This window comes from Podarcis vaucheri (assembly GCF_965113315.1).
Source record: "Podarcis vaucheri genome assembly, chromosome: 13".
NCBI lineage: Eukaryota > Metazoa > Chordata > Lepidosauria > Squamata > Lacertidae > Podarcis > Podarcis vaucheri.
The window spans coordinates 44,094,295-44,118,684 of record NC_138751.1 but is presented as its reverse complement, the minus strand read 5'-3'; the positions used below and the strand labels follow the sequence as shown (position 1 = coordinate 44,118,684).

General features: G+C 49.1%; 1 protein-coding gene across 4 annotated transcripts in view; it reads left to right on the top strand.

Moving 5' to 3' along the window:
- Positions 1-20,555, top strand: part of PLEKHM1 (pleckstrin homology and RUN domain containing M1) — a 42,433-nt gene extending 21,878 nt beyond the window's left edge. For all 4 annotated transcript variants that reach the window (XM_082194736.1, XM_082194735.1, XM_082194737.1 and 1 more), the window contains 8 exons: positions 2,656-3,073; positions 7,900-8,143; positions 9,532-10,452; positions 12,316-12,461; positions 13,778-13,971; positions 15,251-15,314; positions 16,445-16,602; positions 19,730-20,555. In XM_082194736.1, the coding sequence (XP_082050862.1) occupies positions 2,656-3,073; positions 7,900-8,143; positions 9,532-10,452; positions 12,316-12,461; positions 13,778-13,971; positions 15,251-15,314; positions 16,445-16,602; positions 19,730-19,847 (2,263 nt within the window). In that variant the 3' untranslated portion in view covers positions 19,848-20,555. The remainder of the gene's footprint in view (positions 1-2,655; positions 3,074-7,899; positions 8,144-9,531; positions 10,453-12,315; positions 12,462-13,777; positions 13,972-15,250; positions 15,315-16,444; positions 16,603-19,729) is intronic.
- The last annotated feature ends 3,835 nt before the right edge of the window (positions 20,556-24,390 follow it).

Below are 24,390 nucleotides of genomic sequence, written 5' to 3'. Positions count from 1 at the left end.
GCTGAGCAATTTAAGGAAGCCCCCATGCCCCTCCAGCTTTCATGAGTCAGAATGGTATGGGGGCTTGCTCATTAGAACTGGGCGGATATCTCAGCTGTTTCTAAGGTGGGCAGGGAGAAGCCACCGGGAAATATTCCAGACATCGTGATATATCAGCATATCACAGTATTCAGCTGGTGATATATCACGATGGGGATGCGGGTGGTGCTGTGGTCTAAACCACTGAGCCTCTTGGGCTTGCTGATCAGAAGGGCGGCGGTTTGAATCCCTGCGACGGAGTGAGTTCCCGTTGCTGTGTCCCAGCTTCTGCCAACCTAGCAGTTCGAAAGCACACCGGTGCAAGTAGATAAATAGGTACCGCTGTGGCAAGTAGGTCAACAGCGTTTCCGTGAGCTCTGATTTCCGTCACGGTGTTCTGTTGCGCCAGAAGCGGTTTAGCCATGCTGGCCACATGACCCAGAAAGCTGCCTGTGGACAAACGCCGGCTCCCTTGGCCTGAAAGTGAGATGAGCGCTGCAACCCCAGAGTCTCCCTTGACTGGACTTAACCGTCCAGGGGTCCTTTACCTTTTTTTTTACCTTTATACAGTGGTACCTTGGGTTAAGTACTTAATTTGTTCTGGAGGTCTGTTCTTAACCTGAAACTGTTCTTAACCTGAAGCACCATTTTAGCTAATGGGGCCTCCTGCTGTTGCCACGCCGCCGGAGCACGATTTCTGTTCTCATCCTGAAGCAAAGTTCTTAACCCGAGGTACTATTTCTGGGTTAGCGGAGTCTGTAACCTGAAGCATATGTAACCCGAGATACCACTGTATAACGATATTGAAAACCAGATTTCTCCTAGACCTTATCATATCTTACTTTGGCAATGAGTTTATTTTATTTTTTCCTAATCTTTGATCTTGGTGTACCTGGGAAGTTCCAGGTGGATAGCAACCTGTTATTAAAATCATGCATGGAAGCCTTATATTTGGCAGGCTGAATTAATGTATGGAAACCAGCCTTCTTCCCCTACCTAACAGAAAGTTGCTCTGATATTGTTAGACCTCTTTGTCAGGCATTTCTTGAGTATATATGAGGTGTCCCCTTTGAGTATATATGAGGTGTCCCCAACTCCCCCAATAAACATATTTTCCACTTCCAGTCTTCAACTCTCTGCTTGGAATGGTCCATGACATCACAGCAGCGCAGCCAATGGCTAAGGGGCTTGCCCACAGCTGGCATGCGATGTCTGGTTTTGAATCTGTTACATGATATTTCTACCGGGTTGAGTGGTCAGAGTTCCTTTCTTTTTGCTTTATTAAGTTTATAGGCTGCCCTTCATCCAAGGATCGCAGGGCAGTTTGCAGTATTCTGTGTAGCCCAGTCCAGATCACAAATGTGACTGATCTGAGAACTTGATCACGCACTTCCACAGCCGATAGAGAGGCGCTTTCTCAGCCTCAAATAATACTCTCAGTTTGAAAACAGCAAAAGCGCTAATTGAGGATAGTTGCTTCTGAGTAGCATAGTAAGGTTTATTACAGAAAAGGTGTTGCCGAGCAGATCGCAGAAGCTAAAGTCATTATCTTTTAAGCCCAGTACCCTGATCTAAGCTGCAATCCTAAAAACACACCTGGGAATAAACCCCACTCTGTTTTTTCAAATAAGTAAGCACGCCTAGGATTGCACTGCTAATAAAAAAAAAAACCCCAGAGAGACAGAACATTATGGTACCACACAATCACCATTCACCTTGGTGAGCCAAAGAAAGACATTAAAGACACTCTATTAAATGACTCATATATATGTGGTGTGAAGCTCAGATCCCGAAGGAAGCTGTGGATCCCAGAGGAAATCACCCATAACTGACACATATGCAATGTATGGGTGCTCATATTTTTTAGCTGTAGCTTTCCCAACACGACCTCCTCTACCCTCTTGAGCTTTTTGAGCTCAGCAGATAATTCCCAGTATTGAAGGAAGAGCCACGGTAGCTTTCCATTTTGACATTTATTGGTGTTAAGCAAATACTGCAATAGGTATTGTGCCTGAAACTACCTTTTAAGCCAGCTTCCAGGTCCACAACAACCTTTTGTACGAGATGAGGAAGCGGTGGCTGGCTGGCTTGCCCAACAAAATTTGTGGCTGAGGAAGAATTTGAACTCGTGCCTGAGTCACAACATACTCCCCTCCGTCTTACTTTCTGTATAACGATCCACTCCATTCTCAAAAGGGAGTGCTAAACCACAAAAAAGCAAATTCCTTTGCATTAATCTTATTATCCAACTCTGTGCATAGAACTAACACATTTGTATACATGGGCTAAAATTCCTTATTTCAGGCTAGAATTAGTGTCTTAGCAGATAAGGAGCCTGGAGACTATTTGATGTCCAAAGGGGGTTACTGAATGCCTTGCCTCTGTTGGCATAGCACAGAGTTTCCTAAACTTTGGATCTCTAGCTGTTTTTGGACTACAACTCCCATCATCCCTAGCTAACAGGACCAATGGTCAGGGATGATGGGAATTGTAGTCCAAAAGCAGCTGGAGAGAGACCCAAGTTTGGGAAACCCTGGCATAGCACACGGTATACTGGGAGATGCGATCAAACAGATAACATGCCCCCCCCCTCACACTCTTTTGAGTTTTGTTTTAAACTTTTGTTTTTCTTTCAAGGGTGCTAGCAGAATTCAGCAGAGCACAGGGAAAGCCGGAATCGACAGAAGCCAAGCAATTTGACACCTTGTCGGCTTCTTCCTCAGTGCAGTGCCCCTGTCCCACCACTGATCTCTGCACCGCACGCCTTCCTTGTCCTGTAACAGCTAAACACCCTGCCAGCATCAAGCCTCCTGACGCAGCAGACTCACAGCTTCCAAGTCCAGGTGACCCACCTCAAACCAAGGAAGCAGCTCCTGGTTCCAGGGTCCAGCAATCGCCTGCGCTGGACACAGCAGACGCCGCTAAAGGAGTAGCGGATGCATCCCAAACTCATCGTAGCCTTAAGAGAGGAGGGGCTAAATATAGGATCAGTCAAGTTGTTGTCCGTGAGGAAAGCCACCCAAGGACAGGACGACTTCTCTCACCAATCTCACCTGTAAGTCATACCTTGCCTCCCCAAATCCTATGAGGTCCTGTTAAAATCTTTACTATTTCGCTCTTGTGAAAAGAAAATTCAGAATGGGATTTCCGTATACAGTGGTACCCCGCAAGACGAATGCCTCGCAAGACGGAAAACCCGCAAGACGAAAGGGTTTTCTGTTTTGGAGGCGCTTCGCAAGACGAATTTCCCTATGGGCTTGCATCGCAAGACGAAAGCCCATAGGGAAATGCTGGCGGTCGGGAGCAAAGACTTTCGCCCACAGCTGGCCTTCAGAAGAGGACCTCTTCTGAAGGCCGGCGGGGGGCAAAAGTCTTTGCTCCCCCCCGCCTGCCTTCCCCCCGCCTGCCCCGGGCGATCTTAAAATGCTGGCGGGCGGGAGCGAAGCGTTCGCTGCCGACCCCCAGCATTTTAAAATCTCCAAGGGACAGCAGAGAAGTCTCTGTCCTGGGGAGATTTTAAAATGCTGGGGGTCGGGAGCGTTCGCTGCCGACCCCCAGCATTTTAAAACGCTGTTCCGAAGCGGGTGGCGGGAACAGCTGCCCCATCCGCCCCTCTTCGGAACGATGTTCCGAAGGGGGGAGGGGGGGCGGGAACAGCTGCCCCAGCCGCCCCACTTCGGAACGATGTTCCGAAGTGGGGAGGGGGGGCGGGAACAGCTGCCCCAGCCGCCCCACTTCGGAACGATGTTCCGAAGTGGGGAGGTGGGGCGGGAACAGCTGCCCCAGCCGCCCCACTTCGGAACGATGTTCCGAAGGGGGGAGGTGGGGCGGGAACAGCTGCCCCAGCCGCCCCACTTCGGAACGATGTTCCGAAGTGGGGAGGTGGGGCGGGAACAGCTGCCTCAGCCGCCCCACTTCGGAACGATGTTCCGAAGGGGGGAGGTGGGGCGGGAACAGCTGCCCCAGCCGCCCCACTTCGGAACGATGTTCCGAAGGGGGGAGGGGGGGCGGGAACAGCTGCCCCATCCGCCCCACTTCGGAACGATGTTCCGAAGTGGGGAGGGGGGGCGGGAACAGCTGCCCCAGCTGCCGGGCTTCGTAGCGCTGCTGCGAAGCCGGGCGGGGGGGTGGGAACACCTTCTGAAGGCGGGCAGGGGGCGAAAGTCTTTGTCCCCCCTGCCTGCCTTCCCAGGGGCTTTTAAATCGCCCCGACAGCGGAGAAGTCCTCCGCTGTCCGGGGCGATTTTAAAATGCCGCCCGCCAGCATTTTAAGATCGCCCGGACAGCGGAGAAGTCCTCCGCTGTCCCGGGGTTTTTTAAAATGCTGGGGGTGGGAAGAAAAGCCCTTGTCCCCCCCCCCCCCAGCCTTCAGAAGAGGTCCGGGGACAGACTGTCCCCGGACCTGGTCTGAAGGTGGTTTCCCTAGGAACGCATTAATTGATTTTCAATGCATTCCTATGGGAAACCGTGCATCGCAAGACGAAAAACCCGCAAGACGAAGAGAATTGCGGAACGAATTAATTTCGTCTTGCGAGGCACCACTGTAGTTCTGGTGGCAAGGGCAAAAGCCCAAATGTTTTGCTCAAAAGCCTAGTGACAGCATGTCTCTGAAGTTGTGTGAATGTGTTTGGTGCACAAGAGGGTTTTTGACTTCTTGGCCAAGCTTGGAATTTTAGGAGATCATAGGTAAAGGGTAAAGGGACCCCTGATCATTAGGTCCAGTCGTGACTGACTCTGGGGTTGCGGCGCTCATCTTACTTTATTGGCGAGGGAGCCGGCGTACAGCTTCCGGGTCATGTGGCCAGCATGACTAAGCCGCTTCTGGTGAACCAGAGCAGCACACGGAAATGCCGTTTACCTTCCCGCCGGAGCGGTACCTATTTATCCACTTACTTTGATGTGCTTTCGAGCTGCTAGGTTGGCAGGAGCAGGGACCGAGCAACGGGAGCTCACCCTGTCGCGGGGATTTGAACCACCGACCTTCTGATCGGCAAGTCCTAGGCTCTGTGGTTTAACCCACAGCGCCACCCGCGTCCTGAGTTAGGAGATCACACTGTGCTTTTAAAAAGGCCCCCCTGCCCAAATTAGACTGACTAGTCAATCTTGAGTTTTTATTTTCACTACTTATTGAACGATCTCACTGTTCATTCACGATCCTCTGGGAACCTGAGGGGGTGTGGGAAGGCTTAACCTGCTCAAATGTGGCTGTTCGTCTGACATCAACCAGGCTCTTGTGACTAATACCAATTATAGGTGCAAGAATTAGCAGAGTCTCTCCTGCTCCTCTCAGCGAGTGAGTGGTGTTGACGAAGCAGTTACTCTGCAGGTCAGGAAATGCTTTTCGTTGCAGTTAATTGGGAACTTCCTCTCCCCAACTCCATTTCCTCTTTGTACCGGGTGCCTTCAAAGGAAGCCTCTCTCATACCTGGCGGTCAGCCAATCTGTATGTTACACACGCAGCAGGAAGTGATGTCATGCTGCTTGAGTCAACCTGCCCACATACCTGCTCTGCGTTCTGCAGAGGAGAGCCCTTTAAAACCTTAAGGTTCAGCGGTTGAAAGTTGGCTGCACTTAAGACTTCGGATAGGCGTTCCCATAACCAGTCACCGTGGGTCCTGTGTCTATAGAGATCTGGGAGCCATGGGTTTATATCACATCTCAGCCCGTGACTCATTGCCTTGGTTCCTCATCTATAAAATAGGCGTATTAATCATCTGTCTTGCAAAGCTACTGCCAGGGCAAACAAGGCAGAAATCCCGCACAGGGCTGAACAAATATTTCAAATTCCTGAATGTATTGCAGATCTTTAGGGGATAATGGTGCTTGTCATTTTTCTAGTGATACACAAATTATTAACCATAAGGATAATCAAGGTTGTTCCTGAATTGCAGGGGGTCAGACTAGATGACCCTCTGAGTCCCTTCCAACTCTCCAATTCTATGATTCTATGCTTAACAATAGGTGGATTTTTAAATTTTTAAAAAAAGCTTTTTTAAAAGTTTCTGTTATAATTTTCTCTCTCTTTAAGATAACCTCATTCAAAATTAAATCTGAACTTAACACTCGTAGCTGAGTAAGATTGTCTTCCATGAACATGGTCTTAGCAGTGAGTCCATAAGTGACTGTGGAGGCCAGTTCTGGATCCACACGTCCTTCCACAGTGGGGACATAGGTTTCAGGGTGGGAGTCGATCATGGTGAGGGTTTGCCAAGTTTGCCTTCCTCTCAGCTCGTTCCTCCCTTTCTTCCTGAGTTCGAGCGTCTTCAAAGCCCGTGACACCTTTGGTAAAGGCTGTTTGGAGCACTTGCAGGCCAGTGATTCCCAGTTGTCGGTGTTTATACTACATTTTTTTAGGTTTGCCATGAGAGAGTCTTTAAGCCTCTTTTGTTGACCACCAGCATTACGCTTTCCACTTTTAAGTTCGGAATAGAGTAGTTGCTTTGGAAGACGATCATCAGGCACCTGCACAACATGACCAGTCCAACCAAGTTGATGTTGAAGAATCATTGCTTCAATCATGCCATCCTGTATTTCACTGGGATCAACAACTCAGCCCACATAGACCCTTAAGCCCAACTCCCTGAGTGCTGCACTGTGTTCGGTTTGGAAGAAACTAGTAACCTTTAAACCAATTAAACAATTTTGCGCTCAGTAATTTTGCTTTCGGACACACTAATGCCACAGCCAAATCTTACTCCACTTTGTTCAGTGGTGCTTGTTTCTGAATAAGGGTGGATAAGACAGAAGCCTAAACCTTCAAGTAAATTATTTTGTTTCATATCCTTCATAAGGAGACATATTTGGTTCTGCAATACCAAAAGCTGTGTGAGCAGCATGGCCAGACATTTTGATTTGAGGTTACCTAAGTGTCCTATTCTTTTCGGTCCCAGCTCCTGCCCACCTAGCAGTTCGAAAGCACATCATGTGCAAGTAGATAAATAGGTATCGCTCCAGCGGGAAGGTAAACAGCGTTTCTGTGCGCTGCTCTGGTTTGCCAGAAGCAGCTTAGTCATGCTGGCCACATGACCTCCCGGAAGCTGTCTGTGGACAAACGCCTGCTCCCTCTGCCTATAGAGCGAGATGAGCGCGCAACCCCAGAGTCGTCCGCGGCTGGACCTAGAGGTCAGGGGTCCCTTTACCTTTAAGTGTCTATTTAGTTACAAACCAATATATACATATCACTAGAGCAATCATTTAGAATGCATGCTTGCTCAAAAAGTATGTGAGCTTTATGTAGATCAAGTTTTATCATTGGTGTCTTTTCTTGATGGTTTAAAATTGACGGTTTCGACCACCTTAATTTAAAACAGGCCACCCTCAGGATAACAACCACCTCTATACAATGTCTCCCACCATATGGTCATCGGGGTGTATATTGACTTGGATCAAGGGGGCTCCATTTAGTCTTAGCCACTGATAAACCTACCCACTCCAAATACTGACCCTGTTCTAAATCCATTGAGGGAGACTCGTGCAGGTGATGGTTGGGGTCAAAGCCAAAAGTGGGAGAAAACACCCCACTTTCCTTTCTCTTTTGGAAACCCCTTCCCTCCCCTTTCCTCCGTGTCCAAGCAGGATGTTGGGAGGAAACTGAACCAGTCTCGTCGGGGGACTGAACTAATTGCTCATAGGAGACTTATTTCCCCTCCTTCAATCTCTCCATTTCTTTTGGTTTTTCATCCTGGTTTTCCCTTGGACTCCCCACACTCTGCAACTTGAAATTACGCCAAGGGGCACAGGCCTTCCAGCCCTACTGCAGGGCTTGGGCAGGAACTGCGCCACTTCTATAAAGCCCTTAGCGCGGTAAAAACGTTATTTGCTACTTGTTAATTTCCCTGTTGAATAGTCCAGCTGAATTCAGCTCTTTTTGTTCCCCGACAGGAAACAAACTGGATCACCGAGGATGACATTTACCTTCCCTCTCCTCCTCCTGAGGAGACGGCGAAAGGCCTTTCCCGTTCACTCAGTCCCTCGCCAGAGCATCCTGCCGATAGCCAGCCATCGATACCAAGCGGCGCTCTGGACCAAGACAAGCTTCACGTGACCTCAGCCAAGGCCAGGAAGCCCAAACTGTCCCCCGAGGCGGAATCGAAGGGCTTTAGCGTCGTTCACCGGAGGCAAATGGGTAACGGTCTTTCTGCCATGGGGTGAATGATGGGGCAGGGAGGAGAAAGTGATAGAAGATAAATTTGGGGTTGGCTTTAGCAGCCCAACTCCCCATCAAGGGACTTAGTGTCCCCCTAAATCAGAGAAGAACTTGTGGAGGCAGGAACCAGTTGAAGCAAGGCAAATCTTTATATTTTTTCCAGTTGCAGCAGAGTTCCCTCCCTTGCAAGGAGGGGAGGGCCTAGAATGAAAGTGTGTAACAACTTTTAAAGACTTTAGAATTTGCCAGACCCCCTTAGCCAAAGACCACCTACAAGCATCATACCACTAAGAGGCAGTCTACATTTCAACAGAAATTTGAGAGTGTGGCTTGTCTGTCAAGATATCAGATAATGGTCACTGATTGCCTTATCCTGGCCAGTCTGGGCCATTCTTTCAAAATGGTAAATACCTTAGTTCTTAAATCCATTGTCCCAGACTTCCCTTATTCATGTGATAAGACTGTTTACAGGGTTTGAAGGATTTTGCAACTGAAAAAAACTATTTCCAAAATCATAGAATCGTCAAGCTGGAAGGGACCCCAAGGGTCATCTATTCCAACCCCCTGCAGTGCAGGACTGATTTGTTGTTGTTTAGTCGTTTAGTCGTGTCCGATTCTTCATGACCCCCTGGACCAGAGCACACCAGGCACTCCTGTCTTCCACTGCCTCCCGCAGTTTGGTCAAACTCATGCTGGTAGCTTCGAGAACACTGTCCAACCATCTCGTCCTCTGTCGTCCCCTTCTCCTTGTGCCCTCCATCTTTCCCAACATCAGGGTCTTTTCCAGGGAGTCTTCTCTTCTCGTGAGGTGGCCAAAGTATTGGAGCCTCAGCTTCAGGATCTGTCCTTCCAGTGAGCACTCAGGGCTGATTTCCTTAAGAATGGAGAGGTTTGATCTTCTTGCAGTCCATGGGACTCTCAAGAGTCTCCTCCAGCACCAGAATTCTAAAGCATCAATTCTTCGGCGATCAGCCTTCTTTATGGTCCAGCTCTCACTTCCACACATCACTACTGGGAAAACCATAGCTTGAACTATACGGACCTTTGTTGGCAAGGGGATGTCTCTGCATTTTAAGATGCTGTCTAGGTACTTCCTTCTTTGCAGAGGAAAATATTTGGAGTCATTAAGAGAGTCAAGATGACCACGGGATTGCTTCCCTGTACTATTTCAGATATGTGGTTTATGTACTTAACGTATGTGTGTTTACCTTGTGCGCTTATGAGCGCTGATTGCGTTTATGTCACCTTAGAATTCTTATGACGGAAGACAAGACAAAACGGTGGTCAGCAGCATCGTTATTTATGACTTCTGAATCACTTTGGCTGGGTCTGTAATTCCCTTCTTCTTTTTTATCCTCCACCTCCAGGCCTTTCGAACCCTTTCCGTGGTCTGCTGAAGCTGGGGACCCTGGAGCGGCGAGGAGGCATGGGCATCTGGAAGGAGTTCTTCTGCGAGCTTTCGCCGCTGGAGCTGCGCCTCTTTGTGGACAGTGAGGAGCGGGTGTGCGTGGAGACCTGTTCCCTGCTGCGGTGCGATTGCCTGGGGGCAGCTCACAGCGACGGCCGCTTTGACCTGTCCTTCTCGGGCAAACGGCTTTGCCTCCGAGCCGCCTCTCAGGATGAGGCGGAGGATTGGCTGGACCGGCTGCACGAGGCACTTCAGAAATGTAGGCCTCAGCCGGACGAAGGCTGGGAGACCCTGGAGGGCACCGAAGCAGCGGAGGACCCGGATGCGAACTCTGCCAGTGGTCCGCCCGGCGAGCTTTCGGCCCTCTTGCAATACAACGGGACAGGCAGCAACGGGCTGGACTGGACGTGCGATGGGGACCCCGAGCTGGATGCGGTCAAGGAGTCTGTTTTGTACTTGGAAACCGAAAAGACGTGGTCCCCTTTTGTGTTCTCCTTGTCCTTAGAAACCCTGAAGTGCTTCAGGGCCCGGAACGGGGAGAAAACGCTGAGCAACAGCTACGGGATCGAGACCATACAGGACATCCTGCCCGACGTGAGCCTCGGGGGCCCGGCCTTTTTCAAGGTCATCACGTCGAAAGCGGTGCTGAAGCTGAGAGCCGAGAACGCGGAGGAGGCAGCCGACTGGAGGGACTTGGTCCGCCGGATGCTGATGTCATACCTGGAGACGGCGGAGGAGGCCTTGAGCTTGGGGGGCAGCCTGGACGGGAACTCGCAGGCCGTTTTGAGAAGCACCACCAAGGGGAATGGCTTCCTCCTCAAGTACCTGGTTGCCATCCCCACAGAGAAAGGCCTGGACTGCCAGAGCTTCATCTGTGCGGGTAGGTTGGGGAGCGGCAAGGTGGCTGCCACGCAGAGCTCGGGGTGGGGAAACAGATACAGTGGTACCTCGGGTTAGGTATCGTATTTTTTGCTCTATAAGACTCATTTTTCCCCTCCTAAAAAGTAAGGGGAAATGTGTGTGCGTCGTATGGAGTGAATGCAGGCTGCGCAGCTATCACAGAAGCCAGAACAGCAAGAGGGATTGCTGCTTTTACTGCACAGTGATCCCTCTTGCTGTTCTGGCTTCTGAGATTCAGAATATATTTTTTCTTGTTTTCCTCCGCCAAAAACTAGGTGCGCCTTGTGGTCTGGTGCATCTTATAGAGCGAAAAATACAGTACTTAATTCGTTCCGGAGGTCCGTTCTTAACCTGAAACTGTTCTTAACCTGAAGCACCACTTTAGCTAATGGGGCCTCCTGCTGCCGCCGCGCCGCCAGAGCACGATTTCTGTTCTCATCCTGAAGCAAAGTTCTTAACCCGAGGTACTATTTCTGGGTTAGCGGAGTCTGTAACCTGAAGCGTATGTAACCTGAAGCGTATGTAACCCGAGGTACCACTGTACAGAAGACTCTCAAAATTGCCAAGGGCCAGTTTGTAGCATCCTTGTTGTTGTTGTTGTTTAGTCGTTTAGTCGTGTCCGACTCTTCATGACCCCATGGAGCAGAGTACAACAGGCTTTGTCCATGAAGTTTTCTTGGCAGGGATACTGGAGTGGCTTGCCGGTTCCTGCTCCAGGTGGATCACGTTTGGTCAAAACTCTCCACTATGACCTGTCCATCTTGGGTGGCCCTGCACGGCATAGCTCATAGCTTCTCTGAGTTATTCAAGCCCCTTCGCCACGGCAAGGCAGTGATCCATGGGGGTAGCATCTTTAGGAACCCTTAGCATAAGAAGAGCCCTGCTAGATCAGGCCGAAGGCTCATTTTATCCAGCAATCTGTTGCCACAGTGGCCAACCAGGTGCCCAGCAGGACCCGAGTGCAACGGCACTCTCTGATTCTAGCGATTCCGAGCAGCTGGTATTCTGAGACATCCTGCCTCTGTTTCAGGCTCCGGGGAATTCTCTCCCTCCCCGGTGGCCGCAAGGAGCAGAGAAAAACAAAGAGTTCTTACTAATGAGTTTATTCAGTCATCGCACCAAGAGACAAGGAATGCAATCTGCCTCCCTTAACGGCGTTGCTCCAACTGAGCTCCCGCCTCCCTTCCTTCCAACAGCACTTTCTCTTACGGTGGCCGCCAGGGGCTAATTGTCTCTGAGTTCTTTGCTCTTGCACCCACAATGAATGTCGAGTTCTGGGAGAAGGGGGCTCAGAAATAATATCCAGTGATAACACATCAGCTATTCCGCTCTGTCTCTGTCTCCCCCCTCCCTTCTCCCAACACCTCCCAACTCTTCTGTTCGCCTGTCTCTGAGCTGTGACCTTCCTCAAACCACTGCTGTAATTCAATACAATCATACCTCGGGTTACAGACACTTCAGGTTGCATTTTTTGTAGGTTACGGACCGCCGAAACCCGGAAGTACCGGAACGGGTTACTTCCGGGTTTCGGCAGTTGCGCATGTGCAGAAGTGCTAAATTGCACTTTCTGCATGCACGGAAGCACTGAATTGCAACCCGCGCGTGCGCAAATGCGCCACTGTGGGTTGCGAACGTGCATCCCGCACGGATCACGTTTGCAACCCAAGCATCCACTGTACTGCCTTCCTCTCCTCTGGAAGCTTCAGGAGAAGGGATGGGGGGCGACCTCCACCATTCCCCCTCCAACTCGCCCCTTTCAGTCCAGTGCCTGACACTCTGACAGGGGAGATATAACCTAGTTGTTGTGGCCGGCAGCCATTACCATTTCCGCTTTTCTTTCCAGGCTGCTCCAGGCAGATTGGCTTTTCCTTCGTGAAGCCGAAGCTTTGCGCATTCACAGGCCTCTACTATTGCGACAGCTGCCACTGGGATGAAGAGTCCGTGATTCCTTCACGGCTGATTCACAACTGGGATCTCACCAGGCGTCCGGTAAGTCTGGGCGACTTGAGGATAGGGGGCACAGGCCTGGGGTGGCAACAGCCCCAGTGAGGCGGGGGGGGGGCGTACAGTGCTCTGATTGACTCCTGATGTGGCTCGTGCATTGTTCATTTTGTTATAATAAAAACTGCTTCCTTTCCTTTATGGGGTATTCCGGAGCCCATATAGAGTCCTTAAGTGGGTTCCCTATCGGTAGAAGAAAATAACAGGCCAACCAGAGTATATTGAGAAGCAAAGTAGCTACTAAGCCTGATTTTTATTCAAGGAGCTGTTGCAACAGGGTCCCCACTCACCACATGCAAGAGGGAGGAGAACCCTGAAAAACAGTGCGCAAGCCCTTAAATAGACTTTTGAAATTGCCCACCCTGTAGCCCACAACCACCCCCCTAAAATATCACACATACATCACAGAAGGAGGTGGTCTACAGCAGAAATCCTGTCTGCCAGGAACCCTGATAATGGTCGCTGATTGCATTACCTGAGCAGCCTGGCCATTCTTTTGTGATAGCTAATACTTTAGTTCCTGAATCCCAGGTCACAGGCTCACCCTATTCATACACAAAGACTACCTTAAGACAGGATTTGCAAGCAAAAAGACAATGGGAAAGCTTTCCCCATTTGCCTCCCTTACTGCAGAAGAAAATTTGAAATCATTGGGAGAGTCAAAATGGCTTCAGGATTGCTCTTCCGTACTATTTCAGACACATGGTTCATACATTTAGATATGTGTGCATTTATGAATATTCTGTATTTGAGACCTTAAAATTCTTATAACAGTTTCTTATTTGTCCTGATTCTGAGGGACGCGGGTGGCGCTGTGGGTTAAGCCACAGAGCCTAGGACTTGCCAATCAGAAGGTCGGCGGTTTGAATCCCCGCGACGGGGTGAGCTCCTGTTGCTCGGTCCCTGCTCCTGCCAACCTAGCAGTTCAAAAGCACGTCAAAGTGCTAGTAGATAAATAGATACCACTCGGGCGGAAAGGTAAACGGTGTTTCCGTGTGCTGCTCTGGTTCGCCAGAAGTGGCTTAGTCATGCTGGCCACATGACCCGGAAGCTGTACCCCGGCTCCCTCGGCCAATAAAGCAACCCGAGAGTTGGCCACGACTAGACCTAATGGTCAGGGGTCCCTTTACCGTTACCTTTACCTTTACTTGCAAAAAATCTGGGCTTGTCAAGGCTGAGAGGAAGATAAACGGAACTGATAATGGGGAAATATCCAGGGTGCTAGCCTGAAATTGTAACCAGCCCCTCTGACTGGCTTCTCTAGATGCCAACGTAGGACACTTACAGGTGTTTCCATCTCTTAGGTCTGCCGCCAGGCTCTGAAGTTCCTGTCCCAAATTCATAGCCAGCCCTTGATCAACTTGAAGCTAGTGAACGAGACTCTCTATGACCATGTGGACCACATGAGCCACATCTACAAGAGCCGGGAGCAGCTGAAACTCCTTGGTGACTACCTGGTCCTTTGCCGCAGTGGAGCCCTGAAAGAGATCAGCAAGAGGTGAGGCTTCACTATACAGGGGGTCCACCTTCTCCCCCCCCCCCTTTCTTCCAGGCCCCAAGCCTTTGACCCATACCCTCTTTTCTTTCCCCAAGTAAATTTTTATTGTTTTCCTTACACATTCTTTTCCAACAAACCATATTAATGCCATACATTCCCTTTGACTCTGCCGAGTCGCGACTCCCCTCCCTCCCTGCAATTGGTATATTTAACCCCTTTCTATCACGCACATCATTCTCACAATAGTACTATTATACATTGAAGGTATTATGTCAATCCTGCTAGTGTCTTGACCTCTTTACAATTCTCCTTTAAATATTCAATAAATTTACTCCAATTATTTTGGTATCTTTGATCTTCCTGGCCCCGGATCCTCCCTGACAATTTGGCAAGTTCTGCATATTCTGTCAGCTTCACCTGCCACTCCTGGATGGTTGGTATGTCTTGTGTTTTCCATCTTTGGGCCAGGAGGGTTCTTGCAGCGGCCGTACCATACAGAAACAGATTTTGGCCTTTGACCCATTCTCTCTTGTCCATGTTCCTAACTGGATAAGGGCAGGCAGCTAACATGCATGGAAAATGTCATGCAGATCCTTGAAGATCTTGGCTTCATTTTTTACGTACATTTCAAAAAAGGAACGCTCCCTCCATAAACCCTCCAGGTGACGATTTCAAAGAAAGAATGAGATTTTGGGCAGAGCCTCTTTTGCTGAGCTGGTCCTCAGTTGAACAAGATTCTTAGGAGTGGACTTGAGGCTGCTTGCAAATATTTGCTGCTTGCACGTTACTTATCCAGGGCACTGTGCCGTCATCAAATTAAACAATGCTTTTGAAAACAAACTCAAACTCTCAAAAGTGAGATGAGCACCGCAACCCCAGAGTCTCCGTTGACTGGACTTAACCATCCAGGGGTCCTTTACCTTTCCTTTTCTTTTTTACAACGTTTTAAGTGCATTATACAAATCTGACACTAGATGGCACTGATGAGCTAATGGCAAATTCCAGACATACTTTACAACATTTTTAAAAAAAGCATTTTCACAGCATTTTTTATATCTGTGGCAAATGTAGAAGCAGGAGATGCAGAGAAATGAGATTGGGGGGAAAAGCCGAAGAAGGTTGACCGTAGACATGCAAGAAAGAGTGTGGCCTTCCCTATCGCCCTGTCCTTGCAAGCCAATTAGGAGCATAGGGATTATATGGCGTCTATACAGCTCTTGGCAGCAGATGGGAAAAGCTCTTAATAAACTGTTCCTTCTCTTTTGTATCCTTTCCGAAGGCTTGATCACCGGCACTACCTCCTGGAATGTCCCCATAAATACAGCGTGGCTGACCTGAGGCAGGTAGGAGATCTGGAAGGAGGAAGCTTCTGAAACGAGGGTTTGCCTCGGGAAAACGTACCCCACTTTATCCACGATTCCCCCACGACCCAGCCCAAGGCTGGCGCCCCTTAACCTACACACCTTAGAATGCAGCGTGCTGAACCAAAACAGAGAAACTGGTCTGAGCATGCTCCGAAGCAAGCTTTTATTCCTTTGCCTTGAGAGAGCTTCGAAAACAGCTTTGGGGTCTTAAGGGCTCGTATGGAACCTCATTGGTGCTCTCCCCAATATGTGCCAAATTTCCCTTTTGTCCTGCATGTTGCAGATGCTTTGTTATCTGTGTCAGACCTTCAGGTGTGAGTCAGTCACCTGGCCTCTCTGTATTCACAGCTGCCTCATAGATAAAGGTTTCCCTTTTACGACCACCCTTCCCCACCTGCTAATACCTACGGGACCGCCTCTCCTGATATGTCCCACGGAGGACCTTACGGTCTTCAAATAAAAACATCCTGAAGGTCCCAGGCCACAGAGAGGTTAGGCTGGCCTCAACCAGAGCCAGGGCTTTTTCGGCTGTGGCCCCGATCTGGTGGAACGCTCTGTCACAAGAGAGTAGGGCCCTGTGGGACTTGACATCTTTCCGCAGGGCCTGCAAGACAGAGCTGTTCCACCAGGCCTTGGGCCAAGGCACAGTCTGACCCCCTCCTCTGGTGATCCTCGTAGAACTCTGGCCCAGTGGTTGCCATTTGATTTTGAATTGCCGTATTTTTCGCTCTATAAGACGCACTAGACCACAAGACGCACCTAGTTTTTGGAGGAGGAAAACAAGAAAAAAAATATTCTGAATCTCAGAAGCCAGAACAGCAAGAGGGATCGCTGCGCATTGAAAGCAGCAGTCCCTCTTGCTGTTCTGGCTTCTGGGATAGCTGCGCAGCCTGCATTCACTCCATAAGACGCACACACATTTCCCCTTACTTTTTAGGAGGGAAAAAGTAAGTCTTATAGAGCAAAAAATACGGTATTTTAGAATATTAATTTTAGAATGCTGTGTTACTTTTATTGCCGTTAGCTGCTCTGAGCCCGGCTTCGGCTGGGGAGGGCGGGATATAAATAATTTTTTATTATTATTATTAATAGCCCTCCTCTGTTCCTAGATAGCGGACGGCGTGTTTGAGACATTCCTCCAGTCTCTAATTCAGTTTGCCTCCCATCACGTCTACAATTGCGACCTGTGCACCCAGAGGGGCTTCATCTGCGAGATCTGCAACAGGAACGACATCATCTTCCCCTTTGAATTTGACACGACGACCAGGTGAGCGTTCTTCCTCTCTTCCCCAACTTGGCTTTGGAGTCAAGTTTTCAAAGAAGCGATTCGTTTTTCGCAGTTGTGTTCATTTTTATTCATTTATTTGTCATGTGTCTATACCACCTTTATCTTCCAAGGAGCTCGCGGTGGTGTAGATGGTTCTCCTCCTTCCCACTTCACCCTCACAACCACCCTGTGAGGTTCGTCAGGCTGAGAGACGGTGGCTGGACCAAGGTCACCCAGGGACCTTCATGGCTGAATGGGGATTCGAACCCTGGTCTCCCAGGCCATAGTCCAACACTAACTGTTGCGCCACACTGCCTGTTTTGCAATGGAGGGGGAGAGGTGAAGAATAAGTATTTCTTTATTAATATTTATTATTACAGTGGTGCTCCGCAAGACGAATGCCTCGCAAGACGAAAAACTCGCAAGACGAAAGGGTTTTTCGGTTTTGCGTTGCTTCGCTAGACGAATTTCCCTATGGGCTTGCTTCGCAAGACGAAAACGTCTTGCGCTTTTTTCTTAAAGCCGCTTGAAGAGGCGCAGTTGCGACGAATCGTGCTTCGCAAGACGGAAAACATTGCAAGACGAAAAGACTCGCGGAACGAATTATTTTCGTCTTGTGAGGCACCACTGTATTATTATTATTATTAATAATAATAATAATAATAATAATAATACAGTCATACCTCATGTTACGTTTGCTTCATGTTACGTTTTTTCAGGTTGCGTCCCGCAGAGACCCGGAAGTACTGGAAAGGGTTACTTCCGGGTTTTGCTGCTCACGCATGCACACAAGCACCAAATCACGCCGTGCACCTGCACAGATACGGCGCTTCAGGTTGTGGGCTTTTCATGTTTTGAACGGGCCTCCAGAATGGATCCTGTTCGCAAGCAGAGGTACCACTGTATCTTACAACAAAAATGCCCCAAAGCAACTTAGAACTGTAAAAGCATACATAATGCAAAATTTAAAATACACCAAAAAGATATAAACACATGATTAAAATGGGGGGAGGGGTATTGGGTTATTGTTTTTATTTTTATTATGTGTTTTGTGATTTTATTCTGTGAACCGCCCTCGGACCCCCGGGTATAGGACGGTATATCAATTCAATGAATAAATAAATAAATAAATAAAATAACAAAAAAATCATCCTGCAGTGTTATCTCCCATGCCCTGGAGCTCAAGGTGCAGCTGAGGAATAAGGCTTGGCAAGGCATTTATTGGGGGTTCTTTAGGTATATTATAGAATCATAGAATCATAGAGTTGGAAGAGACCACAAGGGCCATCGAGTCCAACCCCCTGCCAAGCAGGAAACACCATCAGAGCACTCCTGACATATGGTTGTCAAGCCTCTGCTTAAAGACCTCCAAAGTAGGAGACTCCACCACACTCCTTGGCAGCAAATTCCACTGTCGAACAGCTCTTACTGTCAGGAAGTTCTTCCTAATGTTTAGGTGGAATCTTCTTTCTTGTAGTTTGGATCCATTGCTCCGTGTCCGCTTCTCTGGAGCAGCAGAAAACAACCTTTCTCCCTCCTCTATGTGACATCCTTTTATATATTTGAACATGGCTATCATATCATTATCTTCAGGCACACTGGTGTTCCATGACATCCCTTCCAATCCTATTATTGTAAGAGGGCAGTGTTTTTGAAAAGCGGGGGTGGGGGCTGGGATAATGCTTCAGTGGCAAGAAGATCCACCATTTTTTAGCAACCTGTAGCCATCAGGATGACGTTGGCCCTGCAGCCTTCGCAGCCAGTGGACCAACAGCTTCTGGAAGAGAACGTCTTCCTCATCTCTGTTCAGCAGGGACGGTCAGAGCGCTGAACAGGAATTCAGGCACCGGTTCCTCTTTTAAAGTAGCTTTTGAATACCCGACTTCCTTTTACCCGCACCCCAGCTCAATCTCACACGGCTGCGGGATCGGAGCAGCGCAGACAAGAGAGCCGTCGGCAGGCCTGGTTCACTGAAGATTACCACCCTCTGCTCGCTGGCTTTGTGCTGAGGCAGGAAGAGTGCCTGCTTGCTGAGCTGATGCAGTTTCCTGTCGCCCGAATCAGGCTATTTCCCTGGGGAGGCAGGATATGCCTGGAGCTCTCCTGACAATGGCTCCGAGGAGGAGCAGGCGCTTCCTGAATCGCTGTCCTGCACAGGTGGCAGCCTGGGGTCACTTCCTCTTGCGTAGCCGTTCAGCCGCAGGGGCACAAAGTTACCAGTCTGCTTTTGAGCAGAGGAAAAGAGAAAAATAAGTCTGAGGGCTGTGCTGCGTGCTGGCTGCAAACGGGGGGATGGTTCTTCCAAAAGCCAAATGCAAGCATGGAAGTTTGTTCTGAACTGAACAGATCGCAAAATTCACAGAGAGGTTTTTAAACAAGCCCAGCATGGTGACTTGAAAAGGGGTGGTGAGACAGGGGATGGAGAAGGTGGTAGCCGGCAGTCCTAAGCATAATTTTGTTTTCGTTTTTTTCAAATTTTCAAATTAATTTTCCAGATTTTTTTTTTAAAAAAAACAGACAGACAGACAAACATACATACGTATCCACGGTAAATAAACCGATCTTCATAACATTATTAAGTGACTTCCTCGTATCCCCCTGGTTGAATTTCAGTGTATATCATTTTAACGGTTTTCCAAAACCTAAACTCTTAAAAATTTAACTTAATCACTTGACATCTTTCTTAACCATTCAACTTTAAACATATTAATTCATCACATTGCATATTTAAATCCTAAGCCTATCTGGTAATTGCAAGCTTTCCAATTAAGTTAATTTAACATGTTTAACTAAGCATAATTTTGTAAAAAAAAAACCTGCAAGCGAGCGGTTCAGAGCTCTGTTGATCTGTGCCTCCCTTGGCAGCTTGCTAGATGTGGAGGAAGAAAGAGAGAAGAGAAGAAAAATTGGGTGTCAGAAGGTGAGGGTGGGAGAATGACTGGTCCCACCACTGACTTCAGCCCTGTCCACATCAGGGCCCCCAACAGATTCCGCTTGAGGGAATGCGGCTCTTGACAGAGGGAGTTCTCTACCCCACCCCCACTTTAATGGGCTGTCTGTACTTCTTTCCCCTCCCTTCCAGGTTGCATGAATTGCTTCAGCGATTAACCTCCTCTTTTCCCAACAGGTGCAAGGTGTGCAAGACTGTCTTCCACAGCAGCTGCCAGGCAAATGCCAGTTTCTGTCCTCGCTGCGTCCGCCGGGAGGAATACCATCAGAAGCTGCAGGCGTCCCTTTGCAAATGACCTCTCCCTGAAGAGGGGCAGACCACAGCCCTTAAGGGGGCAAGCCAGAGGACAGCTGGGAAAAGAACAGAGGCAGGCTTTGGAGCGAAGGAAGGCCCTGGCTAGTCACACAACTCCTTTCCCCTGAAGGTTCAACCCACCAGGGAACACCTGGGCTCTGGCAACATCAGCTGTGGATCACATTTCTGACAGAGAAAGGTGGGAAGGAGGCAGTGGCTTCCTTCTGCCGATCTGCCGATCTGCCGATCTGCCACCTGGAGCCAATCCTTTCATTTCTGTCTCTTTCCGGCCTCTGCAGACAAAATACCTGGCTGCTTCGGGCCCAGCAAGCATTTGATACGCGTAAGACTTGTCGGACTTGGACTCCTAGGGAGACGAAACGTTAGCGGACATTTTGATTCTAAAAGCGATAAGAAAGGGTGGGGGGGTTTCTGTTTTGTTTTTAAATTAATGCACTTTGTAGCAGAGTTCTTGTGCCTTCCGCACTTTACAGGCTACCCCTGAATCGCCACGTGCCAAACAGCTGCTGAATCCTCTGGGAAAACACATTCCAGCACCCTCTTAAGCAAAGTGACCTTCTTACAAATAATAAACCACTTCTCTGCTCCTTCTTTTTTAATGCTAGGCCAATGGGTGCCAGAGATGAATTTTTATTTTCCATTTTAATCTTCTATGCAGATAATAAAAAGTAATTTAATAAGGAACTAACTCAGGGACCTCTCGTTTCTTTGCAACTTGCTTTGCCTTCAAAGTTTGGGTGTTAGGGGAGACATTGTTTGTTCACCTTTGGTTCCTACCCTGCACTTGAGAGCTCTCACCAGTGGCATCTAGAAGCTATGAGCATGCGACAGTGACCACATCAGGGAAACAGCTTTGAGTGGGTGGCTAACTCAGGTGAGGGCAGTCGTAAACCATTGATGGGTTAGGGACTTGTCTATCCCCTGCCTGCGAAGACAGGCTCCGGCGGATTGAGGAAACGAGACCAATCATGGGTCCAGAGGTCAAGACGACAGTGACTGCACATGTTGTCGAGGGAAATGAGTGACAGATGGGGCTTGTCGACCAGGTAAGGTAACCCCTCAAGGAGAAGGAAAACTCTGATCCTAAATCTCTGCTGCCTTGCGGCTATCGTCATTTGTGAGAAAGGCTTTGGAAGCAAAAATCCATGCCCACTGTCTTGTGGGACATCTTCGGGAGAGGAAAAGGCTAAGGGAGTAGTAGACCCTACACAAATCCAGAGTGGAGGCCCTAAGTGTCGGAATCTGCGCTCGGCCAAGCCTCACCTTCCTCCTAGCCGAGCCTTCAGAATCGCCTCCCGGCGTGTTTAATGATCTGAGCCTTTGATGAGGATCCAAGCCGCATTCTTCAGCAGAGGTCCCAGCACAGGGAAGCGACAAGAGGTTTGGGCTACATTGTAAAGAGGACACCACTAACGTCACATCCCGTCTCCCTTCTCCCGTGAGACTTCCAATAGCCTGGAATCCCTGGAATGTAAACAGAGTCTTGTGACTCCAAAAGCAGCTGCTCAGTGGCAAACAGAAACTAACACTAAGATGGTTGGGTGGCGTCTTGTACGCCTCCTTCTGGCAACACCTGCAGCCAAGCTGGTGCCAAACGTGTGGCTCTGCTTTCATTTGGACCATGTCAGCGAGGCTGAGAAGGGAGGTCTTGTCGTCTGAGCAGCCCAGGACCTCCAGGCACACTGCCTAGGCAGGCTCGAGCCCCGGGGAAATCACTTCAGTGCTGCTAATGCAGCAAAAACAAGAGGCAGCCGTTATGAGTTACGGGTCTCTGCAGCCACAGCAGGCGCTGTGATTCTCCAGCAGTCCAAAAGTCCTTTTCCATTGTTGACACAAACCAGGCAACCAGCATGGGCTTTCTACTCAGGAAGATGCTTTACACAAGACAGTAACTCTGACAGAAAAAGGAAAGGTCCATGAACAGGTGATATTATTTAAAAATGTATTAGAGAGAGAGAGAGAGAGAGAGAGAGAGAGAGAGAATGTTTAATATATATTTTTAAGACACATTGGTGACTGGGTGAATCACTATCACAGCCTTACTGAGATTTTGAGAGGATAAAATGAGGCATACCGCCTTGAGCTCTGTGGAGGAAAGATGCAATACAAATGGCAGGAATGATGTAAGTATGTGAGACGGAAGCAAAGATATTAATATAGCATGGGTCAGCTAGGGAAATAGTGTGGTTTCAGTTAAAGCGAGTATGGAGAGGAAGTGATGCCTCTGTGTATGTACATGAGGAAATGTGAGCAGCATGGGAGGGTGGTTTTTAGATGTCACGTTGAAAAATGGCATGTCAAATCTCAGCGTTAGGAGGAAGCCAAAAGATCACACCCCACCCGCTCCCATAATTAAGGTTCCCAAATGTGAAAATCCGGACAGAGGTTTGGTTTTGTTCTTCGTCAACGTTGTTGAGCTTCTTTTGGGAACATCATTTACATTTTGAGGCTTTGGGGGGATTTTTAAGGCACTGTTAAAAATTGCTCCACTTGTCATATGTCCGGGTTTTCCCAGACACTTTGCCGATTTGGCAAAAATCCGCCCAGATGCCAATTTTTGGGAGTGATTCCCGGACGTGTCCTCAAAAAGCCTTGGAGCCCAGAAGATGGTAGCAATTATTGTCTGATAGCTACTATTCCTTTCCTGTATCCAGTTTGGCCTGGTTTTGGCACAGGAACTGCTTTGGCCATCCTGATTAATAACCTGTGTTGGGAGGATGAGGGGAATACAATCCTGCTATAATTCTCTTGAAAGCTTGAGTGGTTTTATCTGCCAATGAGTCATGGCATTGTGAATTAGCTCTCTGAACTGGAGTTTGGGGGGTCCTGTGCTTCTGTGGGGCCATACCTACCTGGGTTTCCTTGCCACCATGGCTTCCAACCTCTGTTTCAAGTGGGGCAGGGCTAAGCTGCAGCCTGATTTCAAAAGTGATCTACAAGCAAGCGATCAGCTCGGACCTCTGACAAGAGCAGAGCTTTCCAAACTTTCCATGTTGGTGACACACTTTTTAGACATGCACCATTTTGCGACACAATAGTTCAGTTTTGGACGCTGGTGGCACTGTGGGTTAAACCACAGAGGCTAGGACTTGCCAATCAGAAGGTCGGTGGTTCGAATCCCTGCGACGGGGTGAGCTCCCGTTGCTCGGTCCCTGCTCCTGCCAACCTAGCAGTTCGAAAGCATGTCAAAGTGCAAGTAGATAAATAGGTACTGCTCCAGCAGGAAGGTAAACGGCGTTTCCGTGCGCTGCTCTGGTTCACCAGAAGCGGCTTAGTCATGCTGGCCACATGACCCAGAAGCTGTACATCAGCTCCCTCGGCTAGTAAAGCAAGATGAGCGCCGCAACCCCAGAGTTGGCCACGACTGGACCTAATGGTCAGGGGTCCCTTTACCCTTTACCTAGTTCAGTTTTACTAGCGAACCGGAGGTTAAACTAACCTTTTTCCAGCCCTGGGAGGAGTGCGGGGAGTGTTTTGTGCGACACACCTACACACTGCAGCCGACACGCTAATGTAAGGTTACCAGAACCTGGGGACACTTTTTTAAAAAAAGAGAGAGAAAAGTTATTTTTTTAAAGTTAAAAAAAAGTAATATCTTTTCTGTAGTCTCCTCTGTCGTGCGGCCTTCCTCTGCGCCCTGGCCTGCTCTCTTGGAGCGCTAGCCTTCCCAGTGCTCTCCTACCTCTCCTCCTGAGCGGCAGTGGCGTGGCAAGGTAAGAGCTCCCCTTTTTTTCTTCCTCTCTCTTTCTCCTCCTCCTCCTCCTCTCCTCCTTCTCCCTGTGTTGGCTCCGGGGTTTTCCTAGCCCCAGAGCGCAGTTGGCCAGGTGCTCTCTCGCTCCCAGCTTGATTTGGGTCGTGGGGGGGGGTGTGTCAGTGGTTGACGCGCCGGGCGTCCCCGGTTCTCCCTCGGCAGTGGCAGTCTCAGCAGCCCGCAGCCAGCCTGGTAGCGCAGTTGGCTCTGGCTGGCTTCAGGAGCTGCCCGCTGCCGTGGCACCCGCCATTTTGCCTCGCTGGAAGTCCCCATATAATGTGTCTTGTGCCGTTGAACCAATCACACAACATTCATTCCCTACTAATATAAAATATAAATCCCTTAAAATATAAATCCGGGGACATTAAAAGAAATCCGGGGACATTCCAGGAACGGATTTTGTCCAGGTAAAGGTAAAGGTAAAGGGACCCCTGACCGTTAGGTCCAGTCGTGACTGACTCTAGGGTTGCGGCGCTCATCTCGCTTTATTGGCCGAGGGAACTGGCATACAGCTTCCGGGTCATGTGGCCAGCATGACTAATCCGCTTCTGGCGAACCAGAGCAGCGCACGGAAACGCTGTTTACCTTCCCGCTAAAGAGGTACCTATTTATCTACTTGCACTTTGATGTGCTTTTGAACTGCTAGGTTGGCAGGAGCAGGGACGGGGCAACGGGAGCTCACCCCGTCGCGGGGATTCGAACCGCCGACCTTCTGATTGGCAAGTCCTAGGCTCTGTGGTTTAACCCACAGCGCCACCCGTGTCCCATTTTG